Below are 23,564 nucleotides of genomic sequence, written 5' to 3'. Positions count from 1 at the left end.
TTAGCAGAAGCAGCACAATACTGAAATGCTTGCACAGCAGCCACTTCCAAACGAGTCTGTTGTTTTCAAGGCAGGATTCATCTTTTTTAAACAAATGTATTTTATTAATAGTAAAAAGGAGGAGAAGAGTCAGCTAAGACAAAATTAACCTGGGCTCTAAGTAGTAGGCCTGTTACAGTCCATTACGGCTAAAAGGGAGAACTGCTTACCAGATCCTCTCTTAGAAAGAGACACTTACTTTCCCAGTAAGTGCTTCCCAGTCATCGTGCTGCCCATTACTAAACATGTTCCACTGACCATTAGTTGAAATCCCAAAGCCACAACACTTCACACAGTGAGAACAGTGATAGCACAGCCCAACACAGCCTGTTAGTGTGCAGCAAAGAAGGCAAGATCTACAGAAAGTTTTATTAAGTGAAGGTTGAGGATAGCACAGTAACATCTTTTAATGTGATTACTTGAAAAAACCTTTAGGCCTGGAAGTATTTACTGAAAGAGCAAGTCGAAAGCCAAACGTAGAAGCCTTGTTAAGGTTGCCTAACATGCAGGAGGAAAAAAAGTTGTATTTATTTTACATTCTTTCAGTCCGTGTACTTGTTTCTTTACCTTTTGAGGAATGGTATCATCAGATGTCTCAGGAAGTCTGCTTGAGAAGTCAGACTGAAAACAGGGCATCAATTATATAAGCATCAGAAAAAGAACACTTTTGAAAAGAATGTATGATGGCATGTTCTCCACTCTGGGTGAATTAGACTGTCACTACAGCTAGTGTGTATCAGGCTGCAAGCAGACAAATACACCTAATGGTTTAAAAATGGTTGAATGCTAATTTTTGTTTGCTTGCTTTAAGTACTTTGACACTTAAGCTTAATTCGAGGAAAAAAACTCTGCATGCATATATGCATGCCTAAAGGGACACAATAAAGACTGCTCCATATCATAAAAATGGTGTTCCAAAACTAACAGGAACTAACTGCCAAGCTTCCAAAGGCCACGTGCAATACTGCTACACAGCCCACGTTCACATTCATGGGCTGTGAAAGCACATTTAATTTCAGAAATGCACCCAAACCAAGGCCCATAGCCTGTCTGGTTTCTTCTTTCTTTTCTTTTTTTTTAGATCACTTTTACCATGTTATCTAGCATAAGGCCAAGAACTCAGGCTGAAACCTCCCACAGTTATGGTACTTGTCAGCCTCCAGGGGCTTGTGAAGATGCCTCTGCTGTTCAGTGGCATGATCACTTAGCTGATGCAACCACACCTCATCTGATGCTGCAATTGTTAGTCTTCTGGTTCACTTAGTTTTCAGCTGAGAGATGCCGTCCCTTCCCTAAATATACTATGAGGAACAACCGGACCTTATCAACAATTCAGGACATACAGACAAAATAGCAGGTAATACCAACAGAGTAAGGTAAGTTTCTTAAGAAAACCTTATTAAAAAAATATGGATTTTACAACAGGGCATAAAATTACTCATCCCAAAATCTTGACTACTTACCAGCAAGTTTGTTTCTTGCTCGGCTTCAGGCATGTAGGGATATTGAATATAAAACATGTCATTTCGCACCATCTTTTTCCTCATTCTGCAGGGACCCTCAGTCATCTCCAACATCCACTTGTCAAGATGGGAGCCAATGGGGGGACCCCACAAACCTCTCTCTCGGAGTAACTCATATTCAATTTGAGACCACTCTTCTGTCACGTATTTTAACGCATTCTGCTGACGCTGAATACAAAGACATTTGTATATGCATCAGGAGTGATGCTTTTAAACCTGTCTCTGATATGAACAGAGACATTTTTACTACAGTACAGAAAGAAGTGAAATAATTCATAATTCTAGTAGCATTTTCTAGTACACCTTAATAAGATTTCCAGTGTTGGTTACCATGAAAGCAGGCTTCATATCGTAATCTTCTCAACAAAAAATGGGGAAGTAAAAAAAGAGGTGAAAGTTTTGCTTTTGGTTTGTATCATTAACTAAACATATTTCTAAATGGAAAATATGAAAGAAATTTAACGCTAATGCACTCATTTTGAAAAAGGATTTTAAGAATGAAAACAAAAATTCTGTTGGGGGCTTTCCCTGGCTGTATTTACACTGGAGAGGGAAATTAAACGCAGTAAAGTTTGGCGGGTGTTTTTTTTTTTAACTAATCACTTTCAATGATCTGTATCTCTTGGAAGCTGATTTCTCAAGATTTATAGCATGTAGCTCAGCAACTAGTTTGAACCAAAGGTCTTTGGGAATGTTTGGAAGAAACCGCAGGGTGCAATGATTTCATTCTGGAAGGCACATATCAGCCACTTTTTATTTCTGCATGATTTGGGAAAGGTATCATAAAATTTTCTTTGTGTTACTATAGAAGTAGAGTTTGTACACAATGCTTCTCCACATCTTCTCTTAGGTTTTTGTATGATGTTTTAGAAAGACAGCATATTCTAGCATATTTCAAATCTCTTTTTTTAAAAAAACCACACTTCTAAGGAAAGACTACCTAAGCTTCTTGGAAAAAAATTAAGATTTAACATGTAACATTGCTAGAAGAGTTTTCATATCCACAACCAAAATGTATCTACACATTCAAGCATTTCACCAATGACAGTCCAATATTTTACAAGCCCCATATTGAGAAATGGGACTGGTATACCTAACAGGTCAAAATATCAGTGTCGTGTAATTAAATCATTGAACCATACCTCCTGGTATTCCTTATACTGCATATCAACCAGGTCCCGAACCACTGCAATGTGAGTAAACATCCACTGGGAAATCTCCTAATACAAAGGTAAGAGGACAGACAGAATGACACTTTATAAAAGAAGATTTTGTTTGAATGAAAAGCCTATGAATACATCACCTTGCTAACTGTGCTCACAATGGATATTTTTTCTAAGAAATCAATTACTTAGATGATGAATTTCAAACTACTGCATGCAACGGTATTTAAGGTTTTGGGGTTTTTTGCTATTTTCTTCTTGTTTTATTTTTAAAGGCAGTAAATGCATATATAGAAATATCCTTTAGAAGAAACTGGCAATCATTTGAAAAATATTTTAACTAACATTCAGAACATTCCCAAACCGCCAAAGATTGGCACTGACAAATATTACTACTTTTGCCTATTTCCTTTTAAGTAATATTTTATGGATGCTGCCTAGTTTGTCGGAAATCCTCAACTCTGTACTACAGTATCTCTGTTTTTAGTTATTGCCCCCTCTACTGATACAGCCAGCAACCGCTCCTGTCAGCTCAGTTTATGAGTTTCTTACTGTTTGTTTTAGTGTGTATGCCTGCTCACCAGGAAAAGGACTGAGAGCAATGAGAATTCTTTATTTTATCAAAGATACCAAATTAGTTTTCAGATCAGAAAGAGAACTGGCAACATTAATTTTTTTTTTCCACAGGGGACAAACTCCTGATTAAATCAACAGGAGCTACACATTTCCTTGCGGCAGGAATACACCTGCCCTCCTTGACACAACATGTCCCCAGTGTTTCAAGTGCTAAATACAGTAAGAAATTAATCCTCCTAAACTTTCAGACTCCTCTCTTTCCTTTGTTTTCAGTGCCTCAAATACTTGATACTGACTCCCTGCAATGACCCACCAGGTACTGTCCTACTGAGAGCATCATTGCAGTGCTATTCTGGTCTAACCTTTTTTTTAATTAAGCAAGCAGGTTTGTAAAGTGCGCATCCAGTTCTACTATCACAGATGGTTTTGCTGAATTCTTCTCTGTAGTACAATAAAAACTGTGCAAAGCAGCATTTGTTTAGTTATGATACATGCATGCTTATATAGGGATCTTCCTAAACCACATAAACTTGGGGGCAGAATAGAAAAAAGGACAAACATCTATCTCACAGCTTCCATTTCAGAGCAGTATTGCAAACTGAATTTAAGACCCAGACTAGCAAAGCAATAAAGCAACTGAGCACTCTCACCAACATTGAAGAGTTTAATGCTTGGCTTAATGTTACAGATACGCAGCTGCATCTACTAGATTAGGACTCACACAAGCAAGATGCCCAGCCTGGCTATTCCAAAAGGGGAAAGAAAACCAAGCACTCCACAGGATTCCTTACACTGGGATATTTACCATAAACCCTGAACATACCTTGCTGGATTTTAGCCTGCGTGTTATTAATCGACAGAAATTACCTGTGTAGAGAGGTTGTGTTTATGGAGCCCGCTCTCCTTGCGGTTTCTCCTCGAACCAGTTAATTTAGAGAGACCAAACCCACTGCTAACTCGTGAAAGTTTGGACTGTGTGGTTGGAACCAAAGCCTCCCCTCTACTGATGCATTTCTTCTCATGAGCTGAAAAACAAAGAGAAAGTGTTGGGAGCATTTTTTAGGGGATTTTTTTTTTTAACTCCCTCCATTATATACACACATATACTATTAATAGAATAACCTTTTCTGCCGCTTTAAAAAGGTAGATGTTTGGGGAATTAGAGGAATTGCGTGGGTGGGGTGGTTGTTTGGGGGTTTTGTGTAGTTATTTATTTGTTTTAAGAGTGCCCAGCAGCCCTCACATACATGTCAAACATTCACGACTTGTATGAGGAAAGATCTGCAGGTGAAATATGGGAATTGCTTGCATTTTGAAATGAAGCACAACAGATTCATTACTCCTTTGATGGATTATCAAGATGAGGGTCCATGAGCTATAAATTCTGTCCTCGTTTGAAGAGATGAAAACAGCTATGTATAACAAAACCATCACCTAGCCTCCCCTCTACCCCTGCGAACTTCGTTTTTGTTGATTTACATCACTTAAAGAACAAATGGGCATTCCAAAGAAGGGAGACAGCGTCTGGAGAAATATTTTTTTCTCAAAACAGTTACAAAGATAACAGAATTTATATAATTTATGTTATAAACAGTAGAAACGAGCGGAAAAAAATGCAGCTGAGCCCATACTTCTACCCAAAAAGGAGCTACAACACGACCCCACTAACCAATCTGGAAGCAAAATATGCCACGTTGAACAGAGAGGCTACTGCACCTTTTTGTGCACGTACAGCCATCCCAGTTGATAGTCCAGTCCAACAAGACTAGTATGCTTACTCTAAAATGGAAGGTTAAAAATAAAAAAACCCCACAGCTTAGTCCAACTCTCTTAAGAGTTTAACGTTCTCCCGATATTCAGCTAATGGACTGTCCTGTATGTCAGTTACCTTTGATTTAGAAAGTACATGCTCACATTTCTCACTGTTTCTTTAATTAACTCCACCTCTGAGCTTTCTTCTTCTTTTAAAACCACCACTACTTTCTTATAGCAATAATTTCTCCTAAGATCTTTCACTCTATTCAAAACATTTCTGCATATATACTGACTGTAAGGGAGATACTGGAAACATGAGCAAGTATCAGCCAGGGATAACACATCTACATATCCAGAAATACAGAGACCACAAAAACAAGTATTCCAAGCTTTGAAAAATGCTTTCTGTACATCCAGGTTAAGCTCAATTACTTTAGAGCTGTGTAATCATCAAAGGAATCACATCTATGGAATTTTATTACCTGCTGTCTAAACTCTCACTAATTCAGTCCAGCAACAGCTGGCCTTCTTTGCACAGAGCTAACTTGTGCTTAACTTGTTGTCCACCTGGATTCCCAGGTCCTTTTCCTGCAAAGCTGCTTCCTATGCTGAAGAGACTTCCCAGCCAAGAAGTCACAGTATCACTGCTGCTGGAGAAAGACTGCTCAGTCACACATTTCCAATTGTATCACCAGACTGAGAGTTTGCAGGCTGCACCCAGACCTGATCACGAGGGGTCCCCCTCCCTGCCTGGCACATCCAATCCTGAGAATGGCAACACAGGTCACCCCAATCCAAGTGTTCATGGGAAGGAGCTAAATGACCCCATCACTGTAATCTACAATATGCTATTTAGCATCTTTAGCACAGAACTGCAGCTTCTGTGGAAGCCAAAACCTGAAGTGAGGACAGTCACTGCTTAGCTGTAACTACAGCTTTGGAGTAGGAACCTGGAACATACCACAGCAAGACCCTAGATGTGGTGTAACTTCAGCCAGAGACGCTTAATTCTCTCTAGACTACAGGGACAAGGTACTACAAGCCCAGAAATGTCGAATTCAGATATTCAGATGGAAATTACAGCAGGCCAAAGTAGTCCAACAGTTGCCAGTCCAGTTAGAGAGTGTTTCAAGTTTGTTTTGGTTTTTAAACGAGCAAGATCTGGCCTTTCAGGTCTCTGGTTTTGTTTGCTTTTTTACCTCCCCTCTAAACTACTGAAGCGTCAGGTTAGTTACAGAGCCAAAGAGATAAGGGAGCACAATGCCAGAAGAATTGCCCAGAAAACCCGATACATCTATTTGCTCAATGGCTGGAAGGATTCAATGAAACACAAGCCTAGCTGCAGGTTTTCAAGCAGGTCCACCATAGCCTAGTCTATGGGAAGAGTCATTTTACTTGTCTGCAGATGACAGAGGATATCCAAAAGGGAACAGTAATCCACACACCAAAGCTACTGAGCAGCCAAAGCTGAGCAATCTTACCCATAAGGTCTTTGGAGCATCGTGTGTCTGACTTACAAAAGCAGGATAAAGGCCCTGTGTGCAGTGGAGTGTAAGTATATCCTATAGATGGTACAGTTTCTAAATGAGACATGTTAAATGGTGACAGTTTAAAGTACTTACTGCTGCCCAAAAGCTAAGCCTATATTAAAATGTCCAGTGCATACGGTTCACTTCAGGGAAATCTATCATTCAGGACAGATAAATCCTCAGTTACACTCACCCAAATGATTTTGCCAACACTTTAAACTTGCTTCCTCAATGAAAGGTCTTGCAACAGTTATATCCACTTGGCCACGATCGTTGACAGGTAGCGTCACTTTGAAAACTTCCTCTAAAACCTGTTTTTTACTATGGATTAGCTCTGTCCACACTCTGTTTATGGCTTTTAAAAGAAGTTGGCGACCTGTATAGGTACAAGATCACAAACAGCAAGCTCTCTACAGTGCTTACAGAATTGGTATTTTTACAGTAGTGAACTAAACTTCTGCAGTTACACTCCAGGATCTTCCACTCCTGCACAACTTGTGAAATGCCTCTGGCCAGACTGTCTTTTTTGCCATTTATATCCTATCAGAAAGTATCTAATAGTTAATTTTGGCTATTTTTTCCTCTGTGAATCTGAAACACCACCTCTGATTAGTTGTGATTCTTCTCCTGCATCCATTTATTAATGACGTAAGATTCAAAAAAATCTTACAGAAGTATGGCTATAAACACATACATAATTCCACATACACATTATGCTTTAATATTTTTACATATGATTGTGTGCATAAAGTACACAACTGGAATAAGTATTGCGTATATACATGTAAGAAAAAAAAAAAATCATCACCGAATCCTTTATTCCACAGCTAGTTCATAAATTTCCTTTGAGTGAGAGATCCTGAGGTTGTCACTAAATAATAATTTTAGAGCCTATACCAATGAGTTCTTACCTAGGCTCATGTAAGACCCAGCTGATACAAAACTATGGTGCACACTTAAAATGAACCATTCCTACTGCATTTAACTCAGTGCATATAAAGCAGTATTTATAATTCTAGTATATGTCCAGAATACAATGAAGAGCTCTTGCTATTTTAACAAAACAGTAACTTACCCTGGATATGTCTGTCTTGGCATTTCTAAGTGTTTTTTCATCTATTTTTTAGGTATTTTTATACACACACACACCCCCACACACCCCCACACACAGCCCTAAGAGTAACTGGGGTAGAAGATTAGTGATGACAATACAGAAGTGGCATTAGGAGACATCTGTGACTTTGCCACTCTCTGATTACCTTCGCTGACATCTTGATTGTAGACTCCATCTGGTTCTATATCAGAGGGAATCATAATGTGCCAAGTTGTCATCCTGGCTTCTGCTTCCAATCCAAACCCATCGACGTTGCTACAAATACACAATGAATTAACGACTAGAAAAAAAAACCCCAACAAGCTAAAGCATTTGGTTCCCTGTGACAGTATCACAAAGATTAATATGTGCTACTACAGCAACGTATCTTCATTTCTGTCCACTTAGGTTCTGATCATCTGCAGTCACAAGCTGCACTGAAGGTTTATGAAAAATGACATGCCATGGACACTGACGTCACTAGAGGAAGATAGCAATATTTGAAGAAATGCAAAACAGATGAGGCCACAAATGGAAAACATTAGGGTTTCTGCTGCTGATGCTTCCCAAGTGTCTTTGGACGAAACACAAGTTGTACAACTTTTTGGAAAGAGAAAATGAAATGCCAGGCAGGTTTGCAGCAATGCAGGAAAATGGGTGCCTACAGCATTTGTCATGGGCATCTGATTTAAAGCCTGACTGGACTTACTCCAGTGTTATATAGCCAAGTACTAAGATATGGAATTTGTATGAAATGATTCAATAGACAATAAATCTAGTGACAGGTACCTTCAAATATTAATTACTTAGCACGAGTGTTTCTTTCTACCTTGAAAACACTTCAAATTATCAAAGCATAACAACAAAATGGTTAGGTAAGCACTTGTGACAGTATTTTAAAATACCTCTGTAAAAGTAGGTTACAATGTTCTCTATACCTGGGCTCTTCAAACATAATTCTTTTTCAAAATGAATCATTTAAGCTTGCTTGCATCTCACTGGCTGGAAAATTATAAACAGTTACGCAGAATTTGCTGACTTACAAGGTGAGTGTCACTGCTTAGAGAGAACAGGTCATTTTAATACTTCACAGCCCTGGTTCTGGAATGACCTTCTGTCTAAGATACTTACCTTCCCACATGCAGATTAATCAAGCAGTGAGCTAGGCAGCTGATGAACTCTTGATCATGATTTCCAGGTCCCAAAATTAAGTTTCTGTTCACAGTAAGGACCCTTAGGGAATCAAGGAGAGCCACTTGCTGAGGAACAGTTTTGTGTGCCCTTGAGAACTGATACAAGATGGTCCTGTTCAGGCAGTGATAAATAGCATCCAGTGATAGTCCCTGAGATCTTCTTTTTGACTGATGTGAAGTAAAAAACCATGATCAGACAGTAGCAGAAAATCAATTTACTGGCACACAATCTTCCCCTGAATTGACCCATGCTCATTTTTCAAAATCGGTATTTTACTAAAAGTGTCAACAATTCCATGAATTTCAAGGACTAAAATGACATTAATTAATGATGATACACTTAGAATTTTAACATCTATAAAGATACTGCTGATTTTTAACAATAAGAGTCTTCTAATAATCTCCAATAAAAGTGCACGAGGAAGCTTCCCAAAAATGTCAAGGTAAATCTAGGAAGCTTCCCAAAATTTATGTGAGGTAAATTTTGTTGTTTATCTGGGGGAATTTCTAAAAAAAAAAAACAAAAAAAAAAACCAAACAAACATAAAATAAATAGTATCATGTGAAAGCAGTTTCTACTCAACGGCCCCATATTAAAGCACTCCACACTGACAAGATGAGCTAGGAAAGCTCAGTAAAGAGAGAGAAAACCTGGGGAACAAAAGCATGCTGCTGTGCTGACCTGTGTCACTAATGGGTTACTTAGTGACATCATTCGATGGGCTTTAATGTAACCCGCAAAAATGTTTCTGCAAGCAGGCTAATAGAAGAACACTGTTACCTGAGCAATGAGCTGGATTATGAATTCCACAAGAAGTTTGGATTCTTTGTTGAACATGCCCTGCCAAAGCTTATCTACCACACGCTGTGTAAAATAAAACACATTGTTCACCAGCACTTGGTAGCTTCCTCCACTCGTTATAGGCAGAGATGCATCTTCACCTAGGTAACGAAAAAACCCAAAGTTTTCTGCATTTATCAAAACCCCACATCTGCATAAATACATTCACCTTAGTCTGTGCTTTCTAGAATTCTGTAAATCAGAAGAAGACTCAGTCAGAGAAAAAGCTAAAACCTCACTCACAGCTTTCCTACAAGGATCTTTGATGGTAAGCAAACATTTGAAATCAACAGTGACAAAGACTAAGAAAGTGGGGGCTGGGGCAGGAAGAGTCTAGAAGAAACAGTACTCCTATGATCCTGAGGCATCATATTTATCTCTGGTCCTCCTTTTCAACTGGAGCTCCATGTGTGCAGAACCACCTGTAGCTTTTTTAAATTATACTTCTGCTCTTTCAAAAGTAAAAGAACCTTGTAAACCACCTTGAGATGACAAGTGGTATCAGCTGGCATCACTTCTCCCTCATGGTGCTTCGCTCAATAAAACTAAGTCAATAGGCATCAGCTGCATATGTCTGCACATACATAAATGTCAGTCCAGCTATATTAAGAGAAGCTTTATGGAAGCACTTGCACTTTTCAAAACACCCAAAACCCCCAAACAACCAAACAAAAACCTCAAACGATCAGTGGTGTTGATTTTGTTGGAAGTTCATCTACACTTATTCACTTGTTGCCTCATCTGCACGTAAGCCAACTGATAGTATCACATGTGGAGGAAGTTGGCAAAACCTCGAAGAACACATGACTGGGGAAACTAAAGTCCTGTTCCTGAGCTGCACAGATGTACTTCTAAGGGCAGGAGACTCTTTGAAGAACCTGACCCAAAGCTTCATGTAACGTGATTCTGGATTTATTTTATAAATGCACTGCACCCACAGAAAAACAAATTGTTGCTGTGGCAAGAAAGGGGGAGCCTTACAAGCACTTTTGAACAGAAATGCATGCCATCCAATGACATTTAGGATGGAGACAGAGCAGACTGAGAGCTCCTGGGAAGTCCAGCAGGCCACCATGAAATCAGATTGGGCACTGTAGCAGTGATATTCCTACAGGCCACCTTCACAATCATCTAAACCCATGCTCTGGTGGGACAGCCTACCCTACTGACATCCAGGTTACAAGCTTCTAATTCTCCTCCTGTCCATTTATTAACTGGATCAATGGAGTGCTAATCACAGAGGCTTTTTCTGGGGTGCTGCATTCATAATAAAATTACAGTAAAAGGAAACAGAAACAAAGCAAACTTTTACAAATGGATGTCCCACCCGTGATAAATGGACTGTAGTTCCAGTTCATCTACTAAGACAAGAAGGACAAGAGAGATGATGCAAGATTCAGTTTCAGGTCTTTTTGATGTGACTGAAATTTGTCTGGCTTATATACCCAAAAGATTCATGCCATATAGTTCTTTTGAATAAGCTATTTTACGGCTTCGGCACAATCAACATAGTGAGGGAACATGCAAGCACAGCAACACCATTTACACCATTACACCAAGGAAAGGAAAGGGCAGGGGAAAAAAACAGAAAAAGACATAAAAGACAGTCACAGAACGCGAATAAAAAAAAGTTAAATATTCAAAACCCTTTTTCTCAAATCCATAGATTGATAATTAAACTTTGCTATATTACCCAATAAAACATCAGCTGCAAGTAAGTGGTCCATCACTCCATCCAAAACGTATGTCTGAAACTCTTTCTGCTGTGTTCGTGTTGATCTTTCAGGAGAAGCCTGATAATAGAAATACAACATTAAGAAATGAATATCACTGAGTGCGGAAAAGAGGGAGGAGGAGAGTGTTCTAGCTGAATGTCTCTTCTCTCAGCTCTCAGGAACTGTTTTTTTTTCTTTTACGAGTCTGTCTCAATAAATAAGTCTTGGCTTCATCTAAAAATTTAAGAATGCACGTCAAGTATACATTGGCTGTATGCAGTCTTACAGAGTAGGTATTATTCCTATTTAAATCCAGTAAATTTGCCTTCTGCTGTAACAGGAACTGGAAAAGAACACATTCTGAAAAGGTGCACAAATCTAACTAAACATAAGGTTAAGTTGTGATGATCTCAGTTCACAGAATCACCTCCTTCAGTAAAGACAAGTGGGACAGATCAAACATGTAAGTGTATCATCAATCCTACAAGGGGTTCTGCATATTACTACAGAAGCCCTGGTACAGTAATATAATAGATGGATGTGCTAAACCTTTCTAATTTCCTTTGCACTTTAAAGGCGAAAATGACTTTATCAGCTTGTGTCGTTCAATGCATACATAACCATACCTAACCGAATGATCCATTTAAACTGTCCTAGAAAGCAATACAAGATTAAATCAACCTGCTTTGTCTCGCCCCATAACAGTTTAGCAGTGTGTACATACCCGATTCTCTGTTTATGCTAAGCAGCCAGTAACACTAGTGAGCGATAACAGATTACGACAGCAGTAAACCAACTGCAACTAAATGACGATGGCCTTAGATATGCTTCCTGATGTTTGGGTACAACTGCATCTTTTGACAAAGCATTTTTTGCTTTGTGACAGCAAAGACATGCCCAACTGCCTCAGGAAGTTTGTTTGGAAATATACAACATTCCTACAGCTATCAAAAAAAAAAAAAAATCAGGGAGACGCAGCAACTCACAGGTGAGGTAACAAACAGGCAGGTTAAGGGAGAATGTGAATTTATGTGAGCTGAACATTTCAAAATATATAATCTGAAAGAGGTGTAGGCAGCTAAACAGAAACTGAACTTTTCACTCCCTGCCTCCTCATTAACAGAGGGATGCTTTCTGCAGGTGTCACGAACTTTAAAAGATAATATACAGGAAGATAACACAGTTATTTTGTGAATTTTTATAGCATATGGCACCATATGTCCTGACACTTGTTTCTGTCTAATACGAATAAAATAGAAGCCTTATTATTTCTGTAGTAGGGACTTGCAGGGATTTTATATTTTCAACGAAGTCAACACAGCTGTCATTATCTGAAAGGTGTTTAACAAATGAAGCATACTTCAGAAAACCAAAACTTGATGAAAACTACAACTTCTCACGCTGCACTGTTGAACTGTTATGATTCAAAACCTGTGTTTCCAGACCAAAAAAGATATTGGCTAAGATGACAAAACAAGTATGGCTGCTCTAAAGTGAGGACAAAATAGAAATCAAACCCTGACATGGCATGCTCAGCAGCTAGCAGAGTCATTTGACTGGCCAAATGAAAGTTAAGGAAAGCACAAACAAAAGCTGTAGTAGGGCTGTGGTGTGCAGGGGAACACAGCACAGCAACAAGAAAGCCAGGTAACCAGCATGCAGACTGGCAGCTCTAGCACCTGAGATGGTCACCAATATACACAAATGCTGGGGGCAGGGGCATGGAGAAGTCCAGAAAACACTGTCAAAGCAAGGTTGAGATAAACCCTCTGCATTTGCTTTCTTAAGTTTTTCCAAGCTGTTAATGAAAGGTGAGCAAATTATTATTTATGGCACACTAGTGTTCCTTTTTCCCTGCCTGACCTCTTATTCCATGACAATTTACAGGATTCTGCTGAATCCCGAGTCATCATTACTCTAACTTTGAAAGGTAAGTAGAGGAAAACATTTTAGGAAATAAAGTGTCACAGTAAGTTCAAATAATAAAAATGAAAAAAACACTCCCAAAGAAACTGTACCTCTAGAAGAAGATCTACTAGTGGAGTCTGTTTGCTGGCTGGTGTGAGGCATAAGTTATCAATTATCAGCACACGCATGAAGTCAAACACAAACTTCTTGGCAGGATGGTTGGTTAGGTATGTCTTGGTGCCAACATTGCAGTATTCTGATTGGCTCCTGTTCATGCCAGAATCAGCTGCAAAGGCTTTAAACTCTTCAGCTGGGGACCCCACTTCATCATCAAGATCAGTGACCTGTGAAAAAAAGCATGTTAAAACCCTAGAGATCAGCAAACCAACAGCAGTCTCTTTGCAACTCAATTCTTTACTTGTCTTTCTAAGGCCATTCACATTTTGCTTCTTAAGAAGCCTTTTTACAAGATTATTATGTTCAGGATCAGTTCCCTAATACACAACAGGAGTTGTGTATTGTATACACACATTTGTAGGATGTGTAAAGTCCCCAAGGCAAACAGTAATCAGTGAAGACTGGCATGAGTTACATGAGCTAGAGACCACATTTCATGTTCACTTACCCACAAGTAGTACTTGGGCAATTTCTAGATACTTTGCAAAAATATTTTTTTTTTTTGCAATCAGAAAATTTATGTAAAAAGTTATTAACTAAAGCAGATACAATCAGGACAGAAGCCACCTAAAAGAAGGCTATCAAGCTTACATGACAAAACAAAAAAGGAATTGAGCCTTTTCTTAATAGAATACCTTCACAGTGCAGTTATAGGTAAGCCAGTTTCCCCAAATCTCTAAACAAAACAACAGGTTTCCACAGCTTTCCTGTTTCTGATAACCAAGAATCTTTGGGGGGCTAGCTTTAAAGGAGGCTGTAACAAAAAGCACAAACAGCAATGAAAGCTGTCAAATCCAGAAGACTGACTGTTTCTATGTAACACCCTCCTCCAAATGCAAAAGGAGACAATATGATTTCCATCAACAGGCTTATTGCATCACCAGCTTACATGTGAAGTAACCAAATGTTGTGAACATTTGGTCTGCTCTCCAGTAGGAGAGTATTCCCAAGAAATTAAGAGAAATGCGAACGTGTACTGCTTCTGGTTTTAACGGCAATCTCAGAAAGGCTGAAAGATCAGTTAAGAATTTTCTCTCAAGGCTGAATTTGGGTTACAGTATTTTATTGTGGGAATCTGGCTGTTATTCATCTATTTCACAAGGGATTAAATAGTTCTGCATATTCGGACAGAGACAAATGCTGGAGGAGTAAACCAATTTGGAAGTCAAGAGAGCCCTCAAACAGTGAAGAGCTTGAGTTGTCAGGCAACTACAAAAAGTTAAGAGACCTAGTAGTTAAAAGTAAAACCTACTCAGAGGCACAAGGCTCCTCTAAAAACGCTGTACAGGTGAAGGCCAAGTCAGCATTACCACTTTATAAGTGGCACTTCTTTTGAGAGAGACAGCATTCCTACCATCTACTTGAAGTGCAAGTTTAACTTAAAAGCAAAATAAACTATTTTGATGAGAGACTCATCAGCACACACCTTTAAAAACTGTTATTGACAACAGAAAGATAGCATGCAGCCAGCAAGTATTTCCTGAAGTACTGTATCATACCCTCCCTAGTTCTAGGACTTTCAACCTGTAGGCTAACTATCTTTCCACATTCTTAATAAAATTATTTTTAGATGTTGGCTAACAATAACTGTTTGTTCCCTTTCCATTCATATTCTAGAAATAATACCATTTTTAAATGCCACTAAGCTCAAAGAATACTTCAGGCACCAATTCACACCCTCTCCTGGCTTGAACTCAGTAGTTCCAGCTAATACAAGAACACTGTTTTGTGGCCAAGCCACAAAAGAAGAAATGGGAAGTGGGAGGAAAAAGAAGTTTTAGATTTTATCACATCCTCCAGAGCAGAAGAATGAAAGCACAGGCTGCTTCCCTTTCTTTTGCTTTTGTAAATCTGAGCTAACATTGTTCATATGACTGAAAAGAGTCCACTAGAAAACAAATAAACTGTGTACATTCTCCCTAAAATGCAGTTTCTGGTGTCACTGCACAGTAACTGCCCTTCAGCTGAACATGCACTTCTCTCGGTTCAAAACCCAAGCACAAAACATCGAGGCCAGCCTTTACAACGATCAGAGCTTTATTTAGCATGACTGTTAATTTATAAATCCACATTCAGGGGAAAATGAACAGCTAAGTAGTTGCATTTCCTACCATCTCAGAGTAAGGTCGTATGTTGAAAGGAAACACTGTTGCTGCCAGCGCACACAGGAACTCTGGACTCATCCACAAGGAAATGAGGTCCGGCACATTGTGATACAAATACCGAAAGAACTGCATCAAGGTGACTGGATATTCTCGAAGCCAAGAGCCTTCTTCCTCTGACTGCCAAGGCTGGGTTGAAAAACAAACAGCACATTAGCACAGATGGCACTAACTGACGAACGCTCATTTCAGAAAGGAGCTGCAGGAAGAGGAGCCATAGGGTGAAATATGCAATCAAACATGGTCAAACATGCAGTGAAAGACATGATCATCACATGTGATAAAAGATGCGGCCAAATGTGATCAACCACGTGGACAAGCACTTTTTTAAACAAAGCAGAAATAAGTAACTGAACATGTGGCCAAGCACATAGCCAAGTGTGAAAAACGCATCAAATGTGTGTTGCCACACTTGTCAGAACACATGACCAAACATGTTTCTAGATGATTTCTGAGGACAGTGTCTGAACATACGACCTAATATCTGATCAAACAAGTGACAGAAAATGTGTTTGAGCACATCACTACCACGTGACAAACCTGACCCGATGTGACAGAACGTATGTCTGAGTATGTCACCATACAATGGACACCTGATCAATCACATGACCAAACACATGGCTAATCTTGCCTCCAGAATGTGTGACAAGTGAACAAGCCAACTTCTAACACCTAAACCGCCTGCCCAAATCATGTGCCTGCAACAGGTGACAACAGAACACATGTCCAAGTCATCACAGACATGTGACTGAACATACAACAGCACGTCACCGTATCATAAATGCATGAGAAACATGTAGCTGAATATACCAAACATTATAACAGGCCACAAGTTGCAAGCCCATGAGGAAAGGTAACTGGACACATGACTGAACATGTGATAAACCTACAGCAGTAACACACAGCAGCCTAACACATGACAGTAACCTATGCCTGAGCACGTGTCCAAGCATGTCACAAACAGCAGACTGATCACATTTACAACACACGATTGATCATAAGACAAAACATGTGTCCTAACATATAATGGTTCAAAGCATGTTGGTAAACATGACCTGACTCAGGTCAACCTAAAATGTGATGGCACTGCTGAACATACACCTGATGACACAGAACCAGACAGCAAGGCAAGAGGCAGCGTATGCCTCTGAGCATGTCACAAATGTGTCTGAATAGGTGAGGACCAAACACATGACAGAACAAAGCACCAGCAAGAGACAAAACACATGACAACGGGAATGTGTACCACACACAGCAGGCTACAAATACATAACCAGTACCCACGTCCAGAAGATACTTCTGAACATGTTAATGTGGGAGGGAGATGCAAACAATGCTTCTCAGAGCATACTGCAAACACATAATGACCAAACAGGTGACAACCAAACAGGTCCTGCTTTTCAACACTTCATGAGATAATAGTCAGCATGTAACACACTCTGGCTCCAAGGAAATAGAAAATTTTCCTACTGTGAAACCAACTTTCACAACTTCTGACATTAGATTCAAAGATTAGAAGACGACACGTTTTTCTGATGGTAAATTCATTTCTTTCAGCATGTGGCTATTAATAGTCGGGGACTTGTCTGCACGTAGAGGCTTCATGCATGAAATCCATAATTCACATAGCTCTGAGCAGTTGGGATATAGAGTCTCAAATGTTCCCCCATGATGTTAATCAGCAAAGAAATTCAATGACCTCTGCCAAGGGCATTTTATCCTTCTGCTTTCCTGTTTTGTTTTAATTGCAGCAAAACACAAAGCCTAGCCTTTTTGTGAAAAAGCAGCATTAATTTTGTGGCCACTAATACTTCTACAGATACTGACAAATGAAGTAAGATAGAATAACCCACTGACAATGATGTTTTTCACCCAAGTATTATGAGCCTAACTCAGAACTGGGTTTGTCATGATAGTAACAAAACTTCAACTTCTCTAATTTGGCTCTTGACTAAGTTGCAACTCGAACAATTCTGTATATTCAAATAAGAGAAAAAATTTTTATGCTTACTGAATTCAGCATGCTCCTCAGCATTCCCAATAACAAGAAGGCAGCTTCTGTGCAAACACCATGTATTGAAGAGGTAACAGTGCCACAGGAGGCAGGAACTCCAAATATGAATGTCCAAATAGAATCTAAATCAAACTGGAAGAGGTCAAAGAGAAGAAACGAGACATGAAATAATCCCCCTCTCCAGTGCAATCTGACAATGCTTTTTATTAAACCTACAATACACTCATTTGGAAGTATCTAAAAAATCAATTGTTTCATGTTCTCCAAACTTTATCCCCAAAAGCTTCACATGGTTGCATGTCACTGAATAGAACTCCTTCTAAGCATGGGCTAATGTAACTGCAACTCTCACTTTCTCAAAGGATTTAAGTGTTTTGAAACAAGAAGAGACCTGGCAGTGTAAGTGCTGCACAATCACTTCTGTTTACTTCAGTTACACCTAGCAGTAAAACCCACATGGTATCCCCCCAGAAAAAACAAGGGGGGCGGGAAGAGAAAAAAAGGGAAAGGCAAGAGACGGGAGGGGGGGAAAAGCGAGAGAGAGAGAGACGGGAGGGGGGGAAAAGCGAGAGAGAGAGAGACGGGAGGGGGGGAAAGCGAGAGAGAGAGAGAGACGGGAGGGGGGGAAAAGAGATGAAAAAGGCAAAAAAGGAAAAAAACTAAACTGTGTTTTCCAGCAAGTCCAAATAATTAAATCAATTAAAAAATAATAATAAAAAAAACGAAGTGCCCACCTTTAGCATTAGAAGTGCAACTGCTAAATATTTCAAGGAGCTGAATTTAGATTTAACAGTGCTGTACTTCAGCGCTGTAAGGAGGTCAGCTTCATGGCTGCACCTCACTGTAGCACAGTGCTGAACATGCTGTCAAGCGTTCCTCTCAAGGAAGCAGGCAGGCAGAACACCTTCCAGCCTGACATCTTTATCTCCCGTTCCCACTGATAAATGTTAGCACTGCATTCACCATGAACAGGCACCCTCTCTACCTGGAGTGTGGCTCTTCTCCATAAAGCACTTCCTAGAACTCTGTTGTAAACCATATAATTTCTACTAACTTACATGCAATTAAAACAAGTCCAAAATAAACCTGTTCAGGATAGGAACAATAAACATTTTCCAGCAACAACTGAGATGCCTCCCTACAAAACCAGAGAGACTTTCTGAAATAAAAGCTACCTTGTTTTGTCTGCAACCTGTGAACTCTCAACTCCCCACTCAAAAAAACCAACTTATAAAAAAACCCCACACCAAAAACCAACCCAAAAACCCCCCAACCAAAACCAAACCAACCCAACACCAAAGAAAGCAAGCAAAAAATTATGTTCCCCCTCAGCGCCCACACCATGCCAGCTCGAACCAGGGATCTGCTTCTCATTTGACACGAAAACAGAGCAGAAAGACACCAGTGACAGTGATGCTGTGACAGGCTGGCTTCCACGTGCTTGCAGGGTACCATGTCCTCCCACCCCGAACAGCTCAGCACTAAACACCACAGCACTGTAAAGCAGCTGCAGAGGGAGGGGGGGGGCTGGTTAATCTGTTATTTTCTTTCATAACAGGCAGAATGACATTTACATTTTACTACATAATCCCTACCTGGCGACCCTGATTACACTGGCTGCTGATGACAGGCGCACTGACCTGCAGGTTTTCAGGCAGTTCAGTGACTGGCTGCTGCAGGAAAAGGGCCATGAGGAGGAAATAGAGTGCAGGTACGTTAGTGTGCTTCGGGAGAAGGGACTGCAGAATGGGAAAGCCTGGGAAGTGACAAGCATCCCGGTTAATCTCCCGGACCGTCGATCTGCCACCAGCACTCCTGCCAACATTGAACCCTAAGATGAAAAATAATAAGAAAACCCAAAAAGCCAACAATGTTAATAGGGAAACAACTGTGAAGCTCGCTCTTAATCAAGTAGTGAACTCAAAAGGGTACCTCCTCAGAAATTAACGCCGTAAAAAATGAAAGTGTGCATACAGACTAATCATACATGTTACACAAATCTGCTTCAGATGTCTGATTTATCAATCAATAAAAAAAGGAAATTATTACCTTCCAATAGCGCATAGATGAGACTGCTCCATACAGACTGCCTAATGCTACCACACATGCACATAGATCCATTTTCTGACTATGACCACAATTTCAGGCTTTTAAAACACGCAAGCTTCTGAAAAAAGATATTTCACTGGCTGAGAGGGATGCATCACCTTGATCTCAATTACAGATTTGTATTACCAAGCAGCAATCCCATGGCCCATTTAAGTTGATGGGCAGCTAATTTGTTTCCAAAAATGTCTCAGGGGCATCTTGTTTCAGCTGTTTTGTTACTGATTAATCAGCTGGTATGAAGCATTAAATGTTCTTATTTTATCTGAACTGTTGACAGAGGCACAAAACTCAACCTTTTGTGACCCTGCTTCTACCTATGTATTTCAGGTTTTTATTGAACAAAAATAAAAATACACCAAGACAACAGAAGCACTTATGTTCCAGTGAGGAAGGAGGTAGGAAGGGAGTTCAGGCTCAGCATCAGCACAATGAACCATTCTTCTGACACTGACAGACATCAGGTTGCTTTTCTGAGGCTCTAATACTGATAATTCTTTCCACCAGAAACTGACTTTTTAAACATAAAACAACTACCAGGAATCAGACTAATGAAATCTTTGCTACAAAGTTGCAGGAATTTGGTCAGCAATCTTGAACAAAAATGGCTGGTGTTTCACTTCAGGAGAAATTTGGGGAGTCAACGTGTTGTAATTTATTAAAAAACACAGGGTATAAAATTAGATAATCTGTCACTATCAGTTAATGAGACACAAATTTAAAAAATATGTTTGGTCACAGTCGTGCTTGGATTCAATTAAAGTGATACTATAATAAAAAAACCTGTTACAAATACTCTCCAACTGTGACTGTAAATCAAAACCTTATTTAGAAAGATTTTGTTACTGAAGAAAATTTTATGTTATTGGATTATACATATATACACATATCCATTTATATCCAATATAAATATCAGTTTATAGTGGATACTGAATAAACAAGTCAATTCCCTAAAATATCAATTGTTTTCAAATTTTAAGGCACCAGCGCGCAAGGCACAACCATGTGCAAAAATTGTTTCTTAAATAAAGTCACAATTAGCCAAACAACAGATGCTATAGTATGTTAACAATAAATGTTTGCACGTGTAATATGGTTTCAGGAAAACTGTTCTCCTTAACCTTCATAATTCATTCATAATGCAAAGAACCATCCTATGTTCTTAGTCGAATATCCTGAGGGATCTATTATGGGAAACCAGTGTAAATAAATAGACTTGATAGTTTTATTTATGCAAGAAGTAATAAAGATAGCATAAGATAACTTTGAGAGATTTCAAAGAGACAAAGCATTAAAAAAAAAATGGACTTTTAATTTTCATTTCAGGAAAAGTCCTCTTCCTAAACTAAGATCACTTGAACAACACTTTACAATTATTTCCTTATAATAAACCAATTTGGAAAAATCTTTAGCACAGAAACAGATCATATATTGCTGCAACACAGAGAGGTGCCTCCTTGTACAATCATTTTAGGAACAACAATTAAGTTGAAAGTACTGTTAATACCACTGCCCTGATCTAAAGCCTACTCAAGCTCATGAAGAGACTCCCATTTAGCGTCAAGGGATATGCATCATGGTCTGAAAGGACACTTATCTGAAAAGCACTACCTTATTTTGACCAGAGAAAAACAGGTCCGTATGAAATGGTGACTACACCTGTCCACACAGAATTGACATCCATAACTTGAGATGCTTTGAGATGCATTTCAGACAGCATAGAGATGCTCAACATGGGTCCTGTAGCACTAAAGCCTTACACACTGACTTCTAGATCACACAGGGTAATAGAAAGGTCTGATAACCTGGATAAATGAGGCTTTAAGAACCTGCAAAAAAAGTCTTTATTAAAAGAGAGAGTGTGAACCTGCATAAGTGCAGAAGGACGCAGGAGATGGAGAGGAACAGAAAGGCTGAGATAATACTGTGAACACAGAAATTCCCAAGATAGCAAAATTCCAAACTGGTAAGTCTAATTGGCACAGAACTCACTAGACAAAGCAGCTCTGGTATAACACCACCTGATGCTCTAACTAATGAAAGTAGACAAACAAGTAAATTTTACTGAATCTTAATTAGTTGTGTGCATAAGGTGCTATACTATGCTACCTTTGCATCTAGCTCAGGTGTGCCTGCCCATGGGGCATACTTAACCTCACCATGCTTGTAACAGAAAAAAAAAAATTAGCTACATCAGCTTCATGCAGATGATGAGGTAATACTGAACTACAAGGAAATCTGTGTACTGTCAACTGAAGGGCACTTTTGTAAAACCGCTCCCTTTTGTCTAGGAAATCAAAGTCTTAGTTGTAAGAAAAATAAAGTGCAGAGGCACCCGATTACAGCACCAACAACAGTGACAGAAAGGATGCATCTGCCAAACAGTATTCATACAGTAACCCCCACCTCGACACAGACGCACACGTACTCCCACACAAGCCTTCAGTCCTGAGGGAGCTGGGATGCCATACCTAGCACAGTACCAATCTTATCGGTCAGGACAGAATCCGTCTGGTCAAGCCAGCCTCCACCACTCAGACCCTCCTTAAACTTTATAAGGATCGACTGATTACTCAACAGGACGACAAGAATTCGCATAGCTGCTGTGACTGTGGTGGAATGCAGATGTTCTTCCATAAACATCATAATCCAATCAAAACCCAGTGTCTTGACCAGTTCTTCACAAGCCCTAATTAAAGAGGAAAGAAAAAAGTCATCGTCACATTTTACAGCATTTATTTTCCTACTACATAGCAAGTATCAGTGTCCTCCACAACAGTGCAAGTTTCAAGATCAGAAAAAATACAGATCTATCAAAGAGTTAACTGAATTCTTAAATAAATTTGCTACACAACAAGAAATGTTGCTCACCAAATCTTGTGAAATGGAACATGTACAGTATTTGTTTAGCAAAAAGGGAAGACTCAGTACAGCTCCTGAGACTATCCCATTGCATGAGATTTCTCCAACTGCTGCTTTGATAACAAATGTGGAATGCTGAACTGGAAATGTTTGTTCACAAATCATAATTTCCAAATACATTCTGTTGAGCCATACATAGGTAGAGAGTTTTCACAAGCCTTTTTAATGAACTGGTATTAAAAAATGAAGGTTTCTTGGTGTTTGGGGTTTTTTTTATTATTATTAAGGGAAGGGTTGCTTGGGAACATTTGAAATAATGAGGGTTTTTGCTTGTTTTTTTTTAAAAGCAGTATTGCTGAAAAGCTCAAACAGATTCAGGTTGTATGTCAACCAACACTCAGTCAATCACTACGTAATCTACATGTGCCATAAATCCACAAAATGCCTCCAATAGACTCAAGACAGCCTACGGGGCAGCTGCTTGAAAGTTGTATTTTGTCAAGTTTTAACTTGACAGTGTTTCAAAGCCTCTTCTCCAACTCACAACATGACTCTAGTGCCTCATTAAACTACAACATCAGTCCCTCACATGCAATTTTAAGGAACCAAGGGGCATTGTAGGGTCAATGACCCTAACGTTAACCCCTACTGAAGCCATTTTGATCTTAACCAAATGAGAAGCTGACTGTCCAGCTTCTCTAAACAGATTTTATTTTCTCTATATCCACACATGTAGTTATGAGAAAACAGCATCAAGAAGTACATGAGGAGAGCAGGGGTTAATGAACTGGCTCTCTAGATAAAAAAACCCCTTATAGTAGCCAGACATCCACACTAGTTCCCACTGCATCCTACACACCTGTGATCCTCTGTGCCTCAAGGTTTTAAAATTAACAGTTTTACAAACA

The 23,564-nt window shown here is 39.4% G+C and overlaps 1 protein-coding gene across 4 annotated transcripts in view; it reads right to left on the bottom strand.

Moving 5' to 3' along the window:
* The window catches only part of WDFY3 (WD repeat and FYVE domain containing 3), a 185,233-nt gene that overhangs the window by 27,931 nt on the left and 133,738 nt on the right, over positions 1–23,564 (bottom strand). For 2 of the 4 annotated variants that reach the window (XM_056360682.1, XM_056360714.1), the window contains 14 exons: positions 22,266–22,483; positions 19,284–19,519; positions 17,686–17,820; positions 15,624–15,803; positions 13,446–13,679; positions 11,406–11,505; positions 9,653–9,813; positions 8,810–9,039; positions 7,845–7,954; positions 6,779–6,961; positions 4,169–4,326; positions 2,705–2,782; positions 1,503–1,730; positions 607–660 (listed from right to left, as the gene is read on the bottom strand). In XM_056360682.1, coding sequence (XP_056216657.1) covers positions 607–660; positions 1,503–1,730; positions 2,705–2,782; positions 4,169–4,326; positions 6,779–6,961; positions 7,845–7,954; positions 8,810–9,039; positions 9,653–9,813; positions 11,406–11,505; positions 13,446–13,679; positions 15,624–15,803; positions 17,686–17,820; positions 19,284–19,519; positions 22,266–22,483 — 2,305 coding nt within the window. The remainder of the gene's footprint in view (positions 1–606; positions 661–1,502; positions 1,731–2,704; positions 2,783–4,168; positions 4,327–6,778; positions 6,962–7,844; positions 7,955–8,809; positions 9,040–9,652; positions 9,814–11,405; positions 11,506–13,445; positions 13,680–15,623; positions 15,804–17,685; positions 17,821–19,283; positions 19,520–22,265; positions 22,484–23,564) is intronic. The other 2 variants (XM_056360693.1, XM_056360704.1) reach the window with 2 other exon arrangements.

Source organism: Falco biarmicus, chromosome 1 (genome assembly GCF_023638135.1).
Source record: "Falco biarmicus isolate bFalBia1 chromosome 1, bFalBia1.pri, whole genome shotgun sequence".
Lineage (NCBI taxonomy): Eukaryota > Metazoa > Chordata > Aves > Falconiformes > Falconidae > Falco > Falco biarmicus.
The sequence above is the reverse complement of the archived record's forward strand: the minus strand, read 5'-3'. Positions and strand labels throughout refer to the sequence as shown.